This window comes from Thamnophis elegans, chromosome 7 (genome assembly GCF_009769535.1).
Source record: "Thamnophis elegans isolate rThaEle1 chromosome 7, rThaEle1.pri, whole genome shotgun sequence".
Classification (NCBI taxonomy): domain Eukaryota; kingdom Metazoa; phylum Chordata; class Lepidosauria; order Squamata; family Colubridae; genus Thamnophis; species Thamnophis elegans.
The window spans coordinates 29,840,176-29,859,581 of NC_045547.1; the positions used below are offsets into that span (position 1 = coordinate 29,840,176).

The 19,406-nt window shown below is 40.4% G+C and overlaps 1 protein-coding gene across 1 annotated transcript in view; it reads right to left on the minus strand.

Annotated features, from left to right (window-relative positions):
- Positions 1-294: 294 nt before the first annotated feature.
- The window catches only part of CARD10 (caspase recruitment domain family member 10), a 46,920-nt gene continuing 27,808 nt past the window's right edge, over positions 295-19,406 (minus strand). The window contains exons 13-22 of the mRNA XM_032220704.1: positions 18,837-18,960; positions 17,401-17,581; positions 12,471-12,594; positions 12,002-12,242; positions 10,738-10,795; positions 9,506-9,587; positions 7,802-7,954; positions 5,271-5,392; positions 3,892-4,007; positions 295-692 (exon numbers count right to left, since the gene is read on the minus strand). Of these exons, the coding sequence (XP_032076595.1) occupies positions 485-692; positions 3,892-4,007; positions 5,271-5,392; positions 7,802-7,954; positions 9,506-9,587; positions 10,738-10,795; positions 12,002-12,242; positions 12,471-12,594; positions 17,401-17,581; positions 18,837-18,960 (1,409 nt within the window). The 3' untranslated portion in view covers positions 295-484. The remainder of the gene's footprint in view (positions 693-3,891; positions 4,008-5,270; positions 5,393-7,801; positions 7,955-9,505; positions 9,588-10,737; positions 10,796-12,001; positions 12,243-12,470; positions 12,595-17,400; positions 17,582-18,836; positions 18,961-19,406) is intronic.

Sequence of the window (19,406 nt, forward strand, 5' to 3'; positions counted from 1 at the left end):
TTAATTTGCATGTCTCCAGATTTTTCAAAATGGTTCTCCAATTTAATTACCTAATAAAACTATTAACAAAAGTGTATATAATCCACATGTAAAATATGTTGTGGAGAAGGACTAGCAAAAATATGTCTAACAAGAACATATGTGGAAAATGTTTATGTATATGTTTGTAAAGCATATTAAAATTATCAATTGATGGAAGTGGAAAAAATTAATTATAGTTGAAACATATGAAACTACACAAAATCAAAACCAATAGTTTTAGCCATAGTTTTCCTTTTATTTATATCCATTCATTCATTCATTCACCCCCAATTTTTTGGCTTAAGAAAAAAAAACCCTGATCATGAACATGCTGCATATACCAAATGTCCACTTTATGTGAGGTAAATGACAAATACAAGGCAATGTTGGTGGGTTATAGAGCCTATGCCTCTGTCCTGCAGAGGCCATTCTTCTGCGTGAGTGAACACACCAGTGTCATCTATCACATATCATTCTCTTCAACCCACACCATCCTGGTTTGTTCCTGGAAGATGTGAGCCCGTACCACTTTTACTAGGTCCTCTGCGCTGCTCCAGGATTGAGGATCTACCCATACCCATGAACAGGGTAAAGTATGGAGAACCCATTCATCTCTCTGACATTTCTTCAGCACCTCAGATTCTCGCGGCCCTGGCTTCCCTAATAGGCTCCTAGAAAGAACACAGAAGAGAAATGCAGCATTAATCATGTAGCTTTTTAGAGACTGATGACATTTTTGTTGATGGAGGTTTAGTAAAGCATATGTTAAGTCTAATGTTCTAACCCCAAGAACTGATGGTGTGATGTAATGTCTAATACAGGGGGCGTTAAACTCGATTTCATTGACGGCCACATCAGGGTGTTTTGACTTTTGAGGTTTGGTGGGTGCATCGGGGAGCTAAGTTCTAAGGCAGTACTTGCCTGAGACCCTCATTCACTCTCATTATACAGATAATCCTCGAGTTATGAATGTAACAGAGCTTGCAAATTTGATTGAATCACATTAAATGAATGTAATCACCCCTGCTTTCCCCAATGCATTTGTTAATCGAATGCATAGGTCATTAAAAGCACATGAGGTATCTCAGAGTCAGAGTTGTTCTGACCTAGGCTTCCCAAGAGCATGAAGCAAACTCCTTGTCCCAACAAAAAGCCCTTTTATTAATTTAATGTGCATTCTTCTCATTCACATAGAGCAAAGTCTTTCAGGGGAGTATTTATAGTCACAGACCTTATCTGTCGTAGAGAGCTGCCAGGCCAATATCTGCAAAACTTGGCAAGGAGTCTCGGAGAGTCATGAGCCAATTAATCAAACTAATTGTCTCCTGCAAACCCCACTCCCCTATTGCTCCTCTTTTATTTCATCTGGGAGGGGCCATTCATCATCAACCTGTGGCCTTACTCCCAAGTCAACTCCTGTTCTTCAGCTGTTCCCTTCATCTGGCAACTCTGTGCATGTGCACACTGGGAACAGGCTCCAGCTGTTCGTCTGCCTCACTGTTGTCTGCCTCTGAAGGCAGCCGCTAACTGGCAAACAGCTCTGGCCCCCTCTGCCTCCGACACAGAGCTCTCATCAGAACCTTCCCCAGATTCCAGGACTGGCCCATGTTCCTCCCCAACCTCCTTACTGTCCAAATCTGCTTTCAGCTCTGCTGGCTGCTGGCAGGCCATAACAAGAGGACGCAGGGACTAGTGCTGGTGCCGGCCCCATTTTTGCTAGCCGAGGCACTGCAGCCAGTCCTTTGCTATTTCCAGGCCAGCTCTGCGGGCCAGATCTAAGCATCCAGCCTGCAGTCCTTGAGTTTGATACCCCTGGTCAAACAGATCATAAGAAAGTTAAGGAGGAAACAGTGCTGTTAAAGAAGCAATTCCTTAGGCCAGGAAAGAAGGAAAAGGGCATTCAGAGCAATTCCACCATAATTACACTAGGTAACCGTTGATTGGGAAAATTGCTTTGACAGGCTTTCAGGATTATGTTGCATTACTCTAATAGCAATAAAAATCTTTCCAGAAATCCCAGTAATTCTAAATTTGCAATCCTTGTACTGCTTGACAGATGGGCCACTGTACAAATTCTTTGGCTGCTATTAGCATCAATAATTATATTAGTGCAATATTACAAATTATAATATTGTTATTGAACAATAATAGCTGAGAGCAGCCTTTTGCTCTGACAAGTCAAGTCCTGAAAAAGCCAGAAGGAACCTGGTCATTCATGATATATTGAGGGAGGTGCTTGGCTAAATAGAATATATGTCCCCAAGCAAGAGTATTTAAATTTTGGGAAAGTGCTAGTAAATGTTGCCAATACCGGTACTAAGCAAGATGGATCAGTAGTCTAATTTAAAATAAAAAATAATTTTTACTTCTTATCTGGAGTGGGTTTTTTTTTAATATAGAGATTAAAACATTTCCATATACAGAAAGAATGACAAGGAGAACTGGCAATAGGTGAGGGATATTTATATAAAGTCAATATTAATTCGTTCAGATCTCTAGCTAAGCCAACTGTTTCTTAGTGCTCCTTCCATGCAACTGTAAATAAACTATAGCAAATGCATATTGTTGAGGTGGCAATTTCCGGACAAAACAGATAAGGGCAGTCATATATCATCCAAGGAAAGTTAACTGCTCTTACTCATTGGCTAGATTCATTCTTTATGCTAACTTATCAATTGCTTAACCACAATTTCTTAATTAAGCTACATGTCTGGCTTTACACTTATATTAAACTAAAACCTTAAGCCAAGTGTTTTTGTACGTATTTTGTGCTGAACACAGATATCAGAACATCTCTTTCCTTGTCAGAAATATTTGGTTCCCAGCCGTTTGGATCCATCACAACACATATTGAAAATTCAACCTGTTGGCAGTAAGCTGCCTGAACATCTGAAAGTCTGTTGCTTGATGAATCATTCCAGACACTATTTGTACATTTTTGTACATTTCATGCATATTATACTCTTTTCATTCATGCATAAAATGCCATAATGCCATTTGCTATTTAAAGGACCTTTCCACATTAGTCCATGAAATTGAAGGTTTACTATACTACAAACTGTAAATGCCAGGGTATAATTGGTAGTCAAATATCGCTGTTTAGGGTTCAGTAGTAATTTTTCTTCTTGTATTTAATTATGTTCAATTCATGGAGACTGCCTTGAGAAGTCCCTGCAGTTTTCTTGGCAAGGATTTTCAGAAGTGGATTGCCATTGCTTCTTTCCTAAAACTTAGGGTAGGTGACTAGAGACAGATCTAGAACTCACCTTCTGCTAATATCTAGCCTGATGCCCTCACCAGTCCACCACTGAATATCCTGAGAACTGTTTCTTTTCTGATCACTTCCAAATGTACTGGCTGCAGAACATGAAAGATATCGTTGAAAACGTTGAGTTGAAAACTAGCATGGTTATCACTATGCTATACTGTATTTTTAATTCATCATATTTATTGAGAATTACTTCAACTGCAACGAATACAACCGCCATCCAAATAAGCCCTATAAATTAGTCAAGATGAGATTTGGAAGGGGTGGAGAGAATATTGATCTAAAACGAATAGATCTTTGGTGATGTACAATGTATTGATTGATCTGGGTATTTATATATTTAGGTGGCATAATGAATTTGGCATGCAGATTTATTTCCTAGCATCCATCTAATATTCATCGTTTGTTCCAAGATCTTCTTAATGAATCTTAGGGTATTAGCAGATATAAAATAGATTCTGCAAGATTAAATTCTGCCCATCCATCCTATGACACTTGTTTGATAGCAGTTTCTCTTCTACCCTTTAGCTCTGCCTTATATTTGGAAAGACAGTTGCTCTTTCCACCCACATTCCAATTCTGAGAAGAGCTTTCATTCATACCTGACTCCTTTGATCTTTTTCTCAGTGACTTTAACATGGATAATGATGGGATATATTTCACTTTTGATTAGGTCCTTTACCAGCTGGACCTCCAGTTCCAGCAGACAGTGTTGGTTCTGTGAAGAAATCCAACAGATTTAGTGATTCAGATGGAAAAGAAATAACCTATTTCAGATTAGTTATATTAAATCAAATCCCATAGTATGAAAAATCATTGCTTTTCCAATAGTAATTCCATTAAAAGATGACATTTACAACCAACTTACAAGGAAGAAAAAAGAACTGAAGGGCCGAGCCAACTGATATAATAGACACAGTATTGTCTATTATATCTCTACATTAAATTTGGACTCTTTCAGAGACAAAGTGTCTTCTGAGTTATCTGAAGACTAAATATTCCCACAGATGCTGTATATATGTCCCATGAGCTCAGCAAAGGTCAGAGAAAGAAAAAATTAACAAGATGAAATCATGATCTGAGCAGTGCTGGTTCTCACACAGAAATCAGTAACCAGGCACAACTTAATAGGAATTCATTGAACTTCTGCAAAGTGGTTGCCCACATTCTTATGCTTTTTATGTAATTCCATGTATCAGCCACTCAAAAGGAGGATTTTAAGCAGGATAAATGTTCTCAATTGTCATCCAGAAGGCTGGGATAGCTTCATCTTAATAAATTTTGGCTTGCTCTCAGAACCATAAGATCCCTGCCACAAATAGTTACCAATCCTTTTATTTGTTACCTTCATTCTATTTTATTGACTGAATTCCGTAAGGTTGTCCGAGATTGGACCACATTTTTCTCCCATTCACACAGGGGGGGGGGTGTCCCTCTTGTTTTTCTCTATTCTGATAAGCTTATACTAATCTTCCTGAACTGGCATCCCTCTGATGGCTGGTGGATTATGTGCACTGTCATCAGATCCGAAAAGCATACTTTGAGAAGGCTGCTTTATACCTTCCATTGTCTATTTCGCTGATCTTGCATTTTTAATCTACCAGCAAAGAGCCTATGGGCCATCAGTCTCTTCGTGACATTAAATTTGCAACATTAGCACTTAACACGAGCAGTATTATAGCAAATTATAGCCCGTTTGTTTAATTTATACAGTTCCCACACTAAAGCAAGCCCATACAACGCATCAAGTCTGAGATCCCAATGCTGCACTGGTTCCAATGCACAAAGGCATGGGTGCAGGGCTAAGCCATTCTCTCACAACCCAACCTACCTCACAGGTTTGTTGTAGTGGATGGGAGGAGTACACACTAACTTGAATTCCTGAACAAAAGGGTGGATATAAATCTAACAAATATAAAATCAATTCACCACCACCACCCCACCTCTCAGTAGTGGGGACTGCTAGTCCCCGTTTCCTTACCTTTTTAATAGCTTCTTGGATCGTGTGGATCATCCCACGGTCCCTCTGAGCCTGAGAGAGCTTCTCAGCATTAACAACATTCTTGGAAGAAGCACAGAATGCTCTTTGGTTTGCAAGGTTATCTGTGAAAAGAGGCGACAACAAAAGATGGATAGTAAAACATATGGAAGGGAGAATAGCACTAAGAAGCATGGGCTGAATGCCACAAAAAGCCTCCAAGTTATAAGTTAAGACAGTCACCCTCAATCCTCCTATGCATCTTTAATCAGAATAAATGGTATTTACTTCCCATTAAGTATTCAGAGGATTAAAACCTAATCCTGCAGTCTGGAATGGAGTCTGCTAAATACTAGGATTGGGGGGGGGAGGTGAAATGGGGTTAGCCCAAGACATTTTTATTGTCTTGAAACAAAAGGCAAAATGGGATCATCCCACACAAGGTCAATTGGACACATCTTAAAATATGCAACACGGATGATTGGATAATATCCCATCATATGACATACAAAGCATTCCTGTAAGATAATAGGAGCATGGAGATTCAGAAGAAATGGTTAAGGGGGTGGCATCATTACCAATACATTTGCTATGACTGCAAAGAAATAAACTGCAGATTAGTTTATTCAGTATTCTAGTTTTTCCTCCAAAGGATGACTCCCTTTATTCTCACACATTGTCATCAGGGAAGGAAAAAAGTTTGTGTTGAGAAAGACAGCAAAAGATAGCAGCAATAAAAGAAAGCTCTTAGAAAGACCACAATTAATAGAAGACAAAGTTGTCTAGATAAAGAATTTGTACTACATCGTAATTTCCAATGTTTTTTGTAAGAAGATCTATGAAGTGAAAGCCATTTTTCTTATCCAAGACCTATCCAAGGATTCTGCTCTCAGAAGGAGTTTCCTATGTGTTCTATTGTGCATATGGTCTAAATATTATCTCAATTGCCCCCCAGCTATGGGTGGATTTCAACCTGCCATGCAAATGATTGTGTTGTGGCCTGCCCGCAGCCAGCAAAACTGGCAGCAGAGTCAGACAGTGAGGATGTTGGGGAGGAACATGGGCCAGTCCTGGGGGCTGAGGAAAGCTCAGACGAGGGCTCTGCATCAGAGGCAGAGAGTGAGCTAGATAGCAGTGAGGCAGAGGAACAGTTGGAGCCTGTTTCCAGTGTGCGCATGTGCAGAGCTGCCAGAAGACAAGAGCAAATAAGAAAGCAGGGTTGACTTGGGAGTAAAGCCACACCTTGGAGGTTATTAGCCTATCCCATAGGAAACAAAAGGGGAACAAACAGGGAGTGGGCATTTGCAGGAAACAATTTGTTCCTTTGGTTGTTTCAAGAGTGGAAAGTTTTGTTTGTGACTATAATAGACTCTGTGCCAAGTGTTGCCTTGCCCTGCATTTGGAAACTAGTTATCTGGCAGCTTGCCAAGTGAGATAGTGTTCATGTTTATAAACCTTGCTGAATTGTGAATGAAAAGAATTCACTGTCACGTAAATAAAAGAGGTTTTGCGGGGACCAAGACTCTGCTTCATGCTTTTTAAGGAAGCCTAGATAAGAAAATGTAGCATTAGCAGATGAAGCTCTTAGGAAAAGAAGACCTTTTTGTTGCCAATCTCGCAGGGCATTCAAATGGGCTGATGTGGTTTCTATTTTCTATAAATGAATGCAGTGTCTCAGAATTTGATTTTTCGGGCCCAGATGGTTAACTTTTTGCACTGTGGAAACAGCAAGCATGGGCTGAAATACAAGAGGCCTCCTTTGAAAGTATGTTCTGCTTCTCTTCAAGATGCAGAATGGGGAGCCACTCTCGGAAACAAACAAACTGCTCATGTGCTTCCTAATAAGAAAGGGAAATTACAGATAGTCCTTGACTTGCAACAGTTTTGCTTAGTGACCGTTCAAAGTTACAACGGCATTGCAAAAAGTGACTGATGACTTTTTTCCACACTTACGACTTGTTTGGCCACATGATCAAAATTCAGACACTTGGCAACTGACTCATATTTATGACAGTTGGAGTGTCCTGGAGTCATGGGATCACTTTCTGCAGCCTTCTGACAAGACAAGTCAATGAGCAAGCCAGATTCACTTAACAACTATGTCACTAACAAAACAGCCGCAGTGATTCGCTTATCAGCTATGGCAAGAAAGGTCATAAAATGAGGCAAAACTCACTTAACAAATGCCTCACTTAGTGACAGAAATGTTGGACTCAGTTGTGGTCGTAAGTCAGGGGCTACCCACATTCCACTCAGAAGTTCACATCCTGGAGTGACTCTGAGTTAGAAATCCTGATCTTCTTGTTGTTGTTGTTGTGCCATATCCATCATAGGATGTTGGCAATCACGTTGGCCATCCTATTTTTGTCAACAGCCACATGAAAAAATGCTGCTGAGTTTTGTCCAAACCAGTCCCTTAGATTTTGAAGCCATGATGTTCTTCTTCTGCCTGGAAACTCATTTGCCTTCAAACTTTCCCTGGAGGACTAAGTGAAGGATAATCCCGATCTAGGACACTCCGTATGTTAGCTTACCTGCTGGGCTGAGGCAGAAATCATGGCTTGAAGAAGGGAGGCCCAGAAGGTTCCTTAGGAGCAGAGGGGCTAAGCATCCAGGGGAAAGCATGACGGGGCGACGGTTCTGAACCACCACAGGATGGACCAGACTGTATGGCTTTTCAACTCCAACTGTAGGTAGAAGGCAATGATTGATGGGAGAGACGTTTTCTATATACAAGTTTAGCCAGGGAAGAATCGTGATACCATATAAGGAGGATTCTTGTGTTTCTAATATAGGTAGTCCTTGACTTACAACTATTTGTTTAGTGATTGTTCAAAGTTGCAAAGTCACTGAAAAAAAATGACTGATGACCAGTTTCCACACTTATGGCCATTGCAGTATTTCCATGTTTAAAGGTAAAGGTTCCCCTTGCACATATGTGCTAGTCGTTCCCAGCTCTAGGGAACTATTCCCATGGTTACGTGATCAAACTTCAAATGCTTGGTAACTGGCAAGTATTTATGGCACTATAATTATCATTTGTAACCTTCTCAGCTGGCTTTCAACAAGCAAAGTTAATGGGGGAATCCAGATTCACTTAATGACTGCATGATTTACTTAACAACTGCAATGATTTGCTTAACAACTGTCGCCAAAAAAAGCTTGTAAGATGGGGCAAAGCTCACTTAACAACTGCTTTGCTTAGCAATAGAAACCTTGGGCTCAATTATGGTCATTAAGTCGAACACTACTTCTAGTTGTATATCTATTTGCAAAGAAGGGGTGGAGCTGTTTGGGTCATGCATTACTTCAATCACTACTGTCTAAATGCTACAAATTAAAGCAGCCATGTTCCAAGATTAAAAACAAATAAGCAGCACCCTGTTCAACATACATGAAGGAATGTGTGGTACCATGAAGCAAAGATCTACACTCTGGTAGCCACTTGATATACTGAAGTACATATCTATTGTGCCCAGGCAGCAGGTCGAGAGTAACAGGATTTTCAGAATAGTATATTTGGAAAGCACTAGATTGGAGAAACCTCTGAATATGTACATGCATATAAAGACAATGTAAATTGTTCCACTGAGAAATAGTGTATTGCAAGAAAGATCCTAAACTCTCAATTACACATAGTAGTCTACGTTTCCATTATTATCTCCCCATACATGCACACTCACAGACAAAGGTACTATACACACTGGATTTACAACATATTCTTATTTTGGATCTTCATCAGAGCCTCTTCTCCCCAGTCATTTGTGATAGTTATAAGGAGAAAGAATTCTTCATCAACTGAGCTATAATGGCACTGAAAATACTTTCCCGGGAAGATTCACCTGCCACCTAATCCAATGTCTTTCTGGTGCCTGCTGATTTTTCTTTCTATTACCCCTTTAACTTATTTTAGGATGTTTGATACAGTGCATTATTTGTATGCTGATTTTAGAAGACTCCCTGGTTTTACATTTATTTGCGTATGTTAATTATTTACCAGGCTTTTAATATTTTATTGTAAACTGTCCTGATGGCATGATTCAAAGGCAGGCTAAGAATCTTAATAAAGCATCGATTTTTAACTTCTTATGAACGTGCGAAGGTTTAATGTCCCAAAATGTAGAGTACACCTCCTGGTAGGAGAACTGTCCCTGAGAAGTTACTAATCTAAAATGGAAGTACAACTTTAAGCTTCTTCCATCTATCTGTGAACGGACATAAGAAAAATCACAGTTCACCTGGGCAAGAGTCCAACCAAGGGTTCTCATCCTGTTTCTTGAATTTCACCAGGCGAAGCTGTTTCAAGGTCCGTTTCTTCAGCTAAAAGAACCAAGAGAAAGGGAGAAGAAAGGAAAAAGAAGAAACACAAAGAATGCTTTATTCAGATGCCAGCAAAAATTACACCCACATATTTATTATTGGAAGCTAAGTAGACTGTCGTGATGCAGCTCGCTGAGAAAGGTAGGGCATAGCACTAGTTTTAGAGGAATCTAAAGGAAAAAAAATGTCAGTCTCTAAGGAAGATGGGCAAGTTAAGAAATACAAAGGGTAAATAAATAAAATAGAAAAATTCATATTTTTTCAGCTCCAGAAAGAAAACACACCACAGAAATAACTACCACTAATGTACTACCATACAGAGTTCTTACTACCTCATAAAGTATTTTTACTTTACCAATATGGTAGGAAATCAGCTTTCCGGTTCCTTACTTCTTTATTTTTAACATTGATTATTAATCCAATTCTTGTTATTAATATTTTTATTGAATTATAAGATAAAATAAAATATAAAATAGGAAGCAAATAGGAAAACAGTGGAATATGAATAACAGATTATTTATCAGATTCTAACAAATTGGCCCCTGCACTCGACTGAGGATGAAAATGAGTTTATTTATATAGAATAAAGACAAAGTAATAATTCTGACTTTAGTTCAACTGGGACTTCATGTGTTATGATGTAATAGATAGAATGCAGAACTTAGAATAAAGAAAATGGGGTCAAATCACCCACAGTTAAATAGTTCCTTTGATGACCTTGTGCCATTCAATCTTTAGCTCAGTTTAGCCCATTTCACAGGGCAGAATAAATTTGGATAATTTATGCCAGGTTTATGCCAGGTTGAGACCCTTAGATGAAAGAACAGATTCAATTATGGCTAACAACAATAAGGATTTGTACCCTAATAATATGATGTAATAATAAGAAAAAAAGTCCTTCTGAACTTGTATAAAATACTCTTCTCTCGCTGTTCAGTATTCAAGCTACATTTATCTGGGTTAGTGGAAAGAAGAGCAATATTTGCAGTCACCTTTCATTGTTGGTGATGCAGAATATAGATGAGTAAAATTAACCTTCTCCACCTTGGTGGCCTCCAGATATGCTGGATGGCAATTCCAATCAATGATGAACTATTAGTTCTTTCTAGGTAACCCATCCATCGTCCCCAGTCTCTCACTTCCAGCTCACCTTATTCCTGCAGCTTTTCTGCCACATTGCTACCTGTATCTTCAAGAGCTGGTAAGCCCTGAAAGAATGACATCAGTTGAAAATCAGACCCTTGGCAGCCTAAAATGAAACAGAACAAATGCCAAGTACTCTCTAGAGATATCCCAAAACATACCAACGCCAAAAAGCTGTCATTTTTATAATCATTTGGTGACTAAAAGCTATGACTATAGCTCTCCATTTTATAGAACACCAGAACAGGAGGTTGTTACTAACTCCAACCCCCATTTCTCAGAATGATGTGCTAGTTCCTATTATACCTCCTGGGGAAATGCCTCTTAATAAAGAGCTATCTTGTGTCTTCCATGTAATAGTATTCCACAACAGGGTACCTTAAATTTTCATTTTCAAAACATTATATAGAAGACAGCAAAATAGTTTCATCGGCCCTCCCCTCCATCCTTAAAATGCTGCCATGCATGTCACAAAGCTGGAAGTCCTGGTCTTTTGCCAGCCTTTCTCTTTTGTCCTTTAGATCACAATGGAAACCATTGAGAATCAAGGCTGCCTCTATTTGCATAGATCTACCCTTCAGGTGAAAAGCTGAATTTTATGTTTTCCCATAATACAATGTAACACTACACTAAGATAAAGAAACAAAATCCCAAATGGGATTGGAGTAAGACAGTTACCAACAAAAGGCATCTGAGAGCAATTCCATCTTGTATTATACACTACAGAAGCATAAAATTTGCTGGCAAATCACCATTTTTTAATCTATGCCTTGACAGAATGGGAAGTATGACAGGGCTACATTGATTTCTTCCCACCGAATCAGAGGTGGGTTGCGAATCCCGGCGCTAGTGGTTCACTCGTGCCACTACCATTTTGCCTGATCCGGGCCGAACCAGGAGCAACCGAATGACTACCGTAGTAGAGAAATCACTACATTAATCTCGGAGTAATATGAAGTCAGATGATCAGCTGCCTATTTCTGGTATGCTCAGTTTAATGGACCATGTTTTTCCCTCACAATGGTGGCAGAATGAAGTAGCTATACAATTTAACTTAACCTGGATCCCACCCAAATGTATGAATTGACCAATTTCCTGTTTGTTTGTTTAAAAAAATTATACAGTTGCCCATCCTGTGGTACACAATTCTGAGGAGCAAACAACAATGATAAAGGGGGGGGAAGGGGTGTGGTCTGTTATTTTCCCCCTTTTGCAGCACAAAATAATAATTGTAATGCGTGAACAAGGGGCACATGCCCCAGGATGATTACCTGTTGTAGTTGGGTATTGTGCCTTTGTCCAAGTCTCGAAGTGTGAAAGGGTCCACCCGAGCACAGTACCATTCCAACTGCCCCTTATACAAGGTGTCAGTAACATGAAGGATCTCTCGACACTTCACACATAGAGCATAAGGGTTTGAGAGCTCCAGGAGGCTCAGGTTAGTACGCACATAAAATGAGTCACCAAGAATTTTCTTTCTGGAATCAAATGCTTCTTTGAGAGGCTGATAACCTAACAAAGAGAAGAGAGTACAAGAAAGGAAGGAGTTTTTAAGGGTCCGTATAGACCAGCATCCTACCAGAAAATTAGATGCTCTTTAGAGGTGAAAAATAAATAATCAGGTGTTCATTTCTATATATTTTAATGTGGTCAACACAGATACAGAATATATTCAAGTCTGTGTCCATATGGATCAAAGATGAATAAGCACAACACAACACCATATGCTTCGCTACTTACCTTTGATGTCATGTAAGAATAGAAGAGCAGATGGTTCCTTCCATTGCAACAAGCTTAAGTGAGCAACCTCCAGTGTGCAGTTCTCCAAAGAGAGCCCCTCTCCATTCACCTGTGTCTCCCTAAGCTGGGAGGGAGGGAGGGAGGGAGAGAGAGAGAGAAGATTCATTAGCTTCAGAATAACATTTCTGGGCTTAAAATAAATGTTTTACCTTTTTTTGTAACTGTAAACTGTACAAGAAATCAAGAGAAGATTGATGAATACAAGCTAGATAGGTTTCCTTAACAGATCTTTGAAATAAGCTGTTGCTGGGTTCTTAGATCTTCCTTTAAACAAGGAATGAAAGTCTTGTAAGCTCTTAAAACAAACAACTCCTCCAAAGTTTTATCAAACAGGCTACAAGCTGTTGTTTACTGGTGGATGTATGCTCCGTGCTTGGTTATTTCTGCCCAATGTCATTATATGAGAAAACTACACGCAGGAGAAACTTGTGTATGCAGGCTACATTAGCAGCAATTTTATTTATGATCAAAAGGTCCAAAATGTTTTTAAAAACGTTTTAAAAACCTTTTGGCTGTAAATAAAATTGATGAACAGCAGTGACTAAATCAGACACATGGAATAATCTAACATCATAAACAATTCCACTTTTATTATTCTCTTATTGTGATGGAATATCTAACAGACCTTGGAAATATAGGAGGAGGAGGAAGAAAGACTATTATAGGAGAAAGATTAAAGATTTTAAAAATACCCAGCAGGGCTGTTAAAGATTTAGGGGAGGGGGAAATATAAGAAACAGACCCAGAGTAATCCCATCTCAATTATGCTGGGTATTAATTGAGCTGAAGAATTGCTTTGGCAGGTTTTCAAGATTCTGCTACATTATCCTACTAGAACTAAATAAAGTTTGTTCCAGAAATTCAAGTAATTATCTTTTTCTGAATTTGTCTGTCTCAAAGGGCTTGCCACCATCAGGGCATTCTTTCAGAACAACAATCCAAAACTTTGCTCAACAGAAGGTACTCAAATATTGTAGAATTGACTTGCTGTTTTTAAATGAATGAAATGATATGTATTACCATCCCGAGGGAGAGAGAAGGGGAGATAATTTAGTTCAAAATCAAAAATTACTAACTGCGCTAGGAATTCCTCAAGCTAGTATAACATACACTGAAAATCAATCGGTTGCTGAGAGACATAACTTTTAATCTGATACTCAAAGAGAAGGTCAATCAGTAAGAAACATAAGCAACTCCATTATGTTTGGTATAGTCCAATGATCAGAATCAAAAGATAGAACTTGGAAAGGAACTTGGAGAAGTTTTGTTCCCAGAATTCTGTTTTCACTTTGGGGATAAAAACCTATCTAATAGATTTTGCTTGTTTTAGTGCTTTAAAAACATAACAACAGTTGTGTTGGATAGACCAAAAATGTAGCATTCATATTTTGTAATAGTCAAATAGATGATGTTGAGCAACCAATAAGCTTATATATGCTTCATTCAATTCAATGTTGCTTTAAAGTATTAAGGAGTTATGCCTCTAAGTTATAGAATGCAGGAATAATATGCTGGTTTCCAAAGTAATCACTAGACTGAGGTTGCTAACTACCATAGAATAGTGTGATGGTTCCACCACAAAACTGCGAAGCCCTTATCCGCGCCGACATAAGTGCGGAGGCAAATCCGCGGCGTCCAAAGCGCTAAGAAAAACACGACCCTACCGCCGCGACAACAGCGCGGCGACAGAAGGGCGTTCTACATGCTTCGTTCTTTGCCTCCAAAGGTAGCCCTCCTCCTCCAGCTGACAGCGGCAGTGGGCACGGGGCAAAGCGGGCTGCCCAGCAGCAGCAGCCCGCGGGAAGGGTCCAGCTCAGTCGCGGGGGGCAGCAGGAAGCCCGCGGGGGGGCGAGCGGGGCCGCCGACGCCACCCGCCCTGCCTCTTCCTCGGGGGAGGCGCCGGCGGTGGAGGAGGACGCAGCAGCGGCGGCGGCTGAGGCTCTCCCGGGGCCGGCCAAGCGGGCTTGCCCGGCGGAGGCAGGCCGCCCTCTTCTGTTCTCCCTTGTTGAGGAAGAAGAGGGTGGCCTGCCTCCGCCGGGCAAGCCCGCTTCGCCAGCCCCGGGAGAGCCTCAGCCGCCACCGCTGCCGGGCCCCCCGCGGGCTTCCTGCTGCCCCCCGCGGCTGAGCTGGACCCTTCCCGCAGGCTGCTGCTGCTGGGCAGCCCACTTTGCCCCGTGCCCGCTGCCGCTGTCAGCTGGAGGAGGAGGGCTACCTTTGGAGGCAAAGAACGAAGCATGTAGAACGCCCTTCTGTCGCCATGCTGTTGTCGCGGCGGTGATGACGCGCGGTGATGACGTTGCGGCTTTAGCGACGCGGTTTAATCACCGCTATTTTATCGTGCCACGTAGTGTGATTATGTTTGCGGTAAAATAGATCTGTTGTACTTATAGCATATTGGCCAAAATGTGCAAAACTGATTGTTCTTATCATTAGCAAGGAAAGCTACATGTGACATAGAAAAGGCTAGCAACTTCATCTAAATTTCTTTAGATTACTAAACAATATTCAGTAAAAGCCCAAATTAACCAAATCTATGATGTGTGATGGAGGTTAGTATATTTGGGCAACTTTGCGATAACCACAGCACATAAAAGACTATGAATTAGAATATATAAAAAATAAGCATTAACATTTATATCAGAAAGTATGAATTGATTTCATCTACAGTAGGTTGCTATGTGTGTATAGGAAGTTTGGAGTCCATAGATTGTTAATAATTTTAATGAATTGTGTTAATGTGAGAAAAGCAGAAGAAAAAGACTTTGGTGGAAATTGTGCAATATTCTGAATGAGTATGATGCATGATAAAAATTACTGTTAGGTTTCCTGAATGGATAGACGAGAGCAAGAGGAAAGAATACAGAAAAAGAGACTGGATCTTCCAGAAATTGAAAATTAAGAACGGTGACTATATGTTGAGCACCTGCTTAGGAAATGGTCTGTTTAAAAAATGTGATTTAAACATACCGTATTTTTCAGAGTATAAGACACACCTTTCCCCCCCAAAAAAGAGGGTGAAAATTTAGGTGTGACTTATACAACAAATGTAGCACCAGCCACCCCCACCAGAGGCCAGAAACATGAGACATGGAGGCAGTGATGGTCTGTGGCAATCCCTGCAGCCTAGAACAGCTGGTTGTGGGTATTCCGGCAGTCCGATTCACCCGCCAATCAGCTGTGTTGAATTAGGCTGCAATAAGTGCTGAAGCTGACCTGGCTGGTCAGTTTGCAGCAGCAATCACATTCAGAAAGCACACACAAGTAACTGATTCAGCAGAATTCAAAATAATAATAATAATATACAATACAATACCAAAAGCAGGCTTTCCAAGGTAGCAGTAAATACAAGCAGTTTCACTTTCAATTCTCAGCTAAGCCAGGCTCCTTCTGGTCTCCGTGTTGCTCACACAGCAAATACTATTTCAGAGTCCAAATAGCCCTCATTGGCTGACTTAGTTGCTATTCATATTCATTGGCTGATCTTGTTACCATGTGGTCCAAATCAGGAAGCTAACCAGCTGAATACCATGGATGCTGGTAGGCAGAGGCAGGTTTTTTTTCTTATTATTTTCCTCCCCAAAAACTAAAGTGCGTCGTGTACTCTGGAGCGTCTTATACTCGGAAAAATACGGTAAGTCCCTTCATGTACATGTACCAAAGGTATTAATACAAATCTAAATTCATGATTATTTTGATCTTTTATGATGAGAATTAGTGAAGGTTATAAGAGCAATGAGCAACTCTGAATATGGGACAGATTTATTTTTGCTGTCAGGAGTAAATCTTGAGAGTAAAATTGTCATGGAATAAAAAAGAAAGCCATGAAAGATGTAAGTCTGAAGTTATAAAGTCTGGTGGAAAAGAAAGTATGAGCCCTACATGAAAAAAAGTATTAGACGATAGATTAATCTTCCAAGAGAATGAATCGAAAGTAGATATAAGTTAAGAGGATATAGAAGATGCCTGAAGCAGAGAATTATGTTACTAAGGACCATAAAAGTAGGTAAAGATACATTTAATGGGAAGTTTAGAATGGACACCTGGTTGAATGATAACCTGAAAGAGTTTGTGGACAGGGGTGGGGGGAGGAATCCATATAAGAAAATGATTGCTGCAGCAAAAATGAGAATAGAAGTATTTATGGCAAATAGTGTAATAAAAGAAAAGGAATCGTTATGAAGAAAACACAGAGCAATTTTGATGGATTTTTTTTAAAAAATTCTGGAATGGGGCAGAAAATCAAGACAAGGAGCCTCATTGGTGAATGAAATGTGTGTGTGGTGTGTGTGTGTGTGTGTGTGTGTGTGTTTTCCAGTGTAACCATGGAACACCTTGAGCAATTTCAACCAAACTTGGTACACTGATGACTTACTCCCTGGAAAAAATACTGTGAGGGATAAGACATCCCTAACACTCCTCGGGGTGTGTGTTCTGTTAAGATACAGCCTGTTGTGCCTTAAAATGGCTTCTACTGTACAGCACAGTACCATAGAGTTGCCATGGTAACAGCTTCACAGTACTCCACAAGGGGGCTCCCTCTGGTAAGGGGGAAAATCCAACATTAGAAATTACGTTTGGTCCAGACATTTTCCCCCTATAAATAAATACCCGGGCAACACCGGGTTATCAGCTAGTTAAAAATAAAAGTGATAAAATGATTTGAGATTAACTAAAAATGTTAAGTGAAAGAGAACGTTAGAAAGAGTATTTTAAAGTTGTGTATGGGGACGGCAGACATATGTTGAAAATTGGAACTGAAATAAATGCTTCAAATATTAATGTCCCAAACTAAAGTGTTTCTCCCTTTCTTATCCAATTCTTCCTTTATAGAAATTAGCCATAATTTTGCCGAACTGAGTTCTATTCATACTTCTAGGAGCCGACATCCCTCTCGGAGTCCTGCTTTCTCAGCTTCTGAGCCCGGTTTCACCCACTGGATATAAATCCCAGTTCTGTTTCCCCCAAGGATGGAAATGTCTCCAGTCAGCCCCCTGCTCTGGGGTCCTGGAACACTCAGGGAACCTGTGTTGGGCAAATGCACCATAACCGATCTAAAAGGGAAAGCAAACAACGAGAGGGATTTAGATTCTGGTCTCTGCATAAATGGAGAGATGGATATGACTTCTGTTTTACAAAAAACAATAGAGGCACATCCAGTAAAACGTTCTAGTTTACATCAGGCATCAATCATACAATCATGAAAGGCTGGATTTTTTACAACTACTGTGGAGTTTTCATCTGAAGAGCTGTGCAATAACTAAATTCATGGCACTGCTAGGTCCTAGGGAGGCAATATATTTTTATTGTACAGCCTAAGGACACACGAATCCCAAACTTAAATTTTTGTCGTGACACAATAGTACCTTTTTTTTAATAGATCTACAAAATCTCAGCTACAGCAACATCTTGGGCAACAGCCTCCATTTCTTGTGCAAGAAAGATTGTTGCCCGATTTTAAGCTGGAAATTTTCCAGCTTTTAACAAGCTGATATTAGGATATAATGTACCACTATTCCCATCACCCCCAGCTACTAGGCCTACTGGCAAATATGAGAGTTGCAGTGCTCATGTTAGACTGCATTTGGAATATGCCAGATTAATAAAAGTTATATTTTACCTGTCAACAAGGTTTGCTTTGTTTTGGATCTAATATAATTTCCATGTTAATTGGGGGTGGGGGGGTGCATTTTCTTTCTTTTTTAAGGTGAACGGCCCTGGAGAAGTATATTGCAGAGCGGCAAGAAAATAACTGAAAATATGAAAGATGATTGCAAATCTGGATTCCATTTCCTAAAAAGAAAATACTATATTCTAATACTAGGGTGAGCCATTCTCATGATGTTGGTGCCTACTCATCTGAACTGGCAAAGAAGTAGAAGGTGGTAGCATCGTAAATATTGCCTATAGGTTGCAGCGTCAGGGGGCTGAGCAGAGGTGGTATTCAGCAGGTTCTGACCAGTTCTAGGGAACTGGTAGCGGAAATTTTGAGTAGTTTGGAGAACTGGTAAATACCAACTCTGACTGGCACCGCCTCCATCTATTCTCAACTCCCGAGTCTCGAATGACTCAGGGATTTTGCAGTATCCTCCCCCTGGAGTGGGAGGGAATGGAGATTTTACAGTATCCTTCCCCTGCCACACCCACCAAGCCATGCTATGCCCACCGAGCCACACCACAGAACTGGTAGTAAAAAAAATTGAATCCCACCACTGGGGCTGAGCTTTGATGGTAGAGGACAATCTTATTATCTATGACACTTTTGTCAATAATGCTGTCTCTAGAAACCATGGAGGAAGCCAAACAGACCTTCTGGCAAAGTTTTGTTGATCACCATCATCAGACAGGCAGGCTTCTGATTTTGCTCTGGTGTGTGCACTGCTGGAAGACGAAGGTGACCTGGCAGAAGAGGCTGTGGTGCTGGTGCTTCCTGCTGGGGAGAAAGATGGAGAGCAAGTTCGTTATTATTCATTCTTATGTTGCATATAGAGCTGGGGAGGTTCAGGGGAAGAGAAACACTGACATAAATATGGGAACCAAATCCCAATGGAAGGGCTCTTTCCTTTGCAAGTCTACTGTGCCATTGCATGGGTGGAACTCAGTAAAGGACCTACACACCTACAAGCTTGGGTCACTTGGGTCAAAAGCTTTGTGTCATGCCTGCAGCCATCTTTTCTTTTGATCTTTGGCCTGCCACACTTTCTATTATTCTACTGTGCATTTTCTATTGTGGAAAAATGGGAGAGGGGATGTAGTCATAACAAAATTCTTTCTAGAAAGCCAAGGTCATCCATGGTCTTTGCATCTCTGCACCTGACCGGAATTGGATGGGTGGAACTGCCAGCATGTCAGTGGAAGATTAGACCATGTGATGGACTT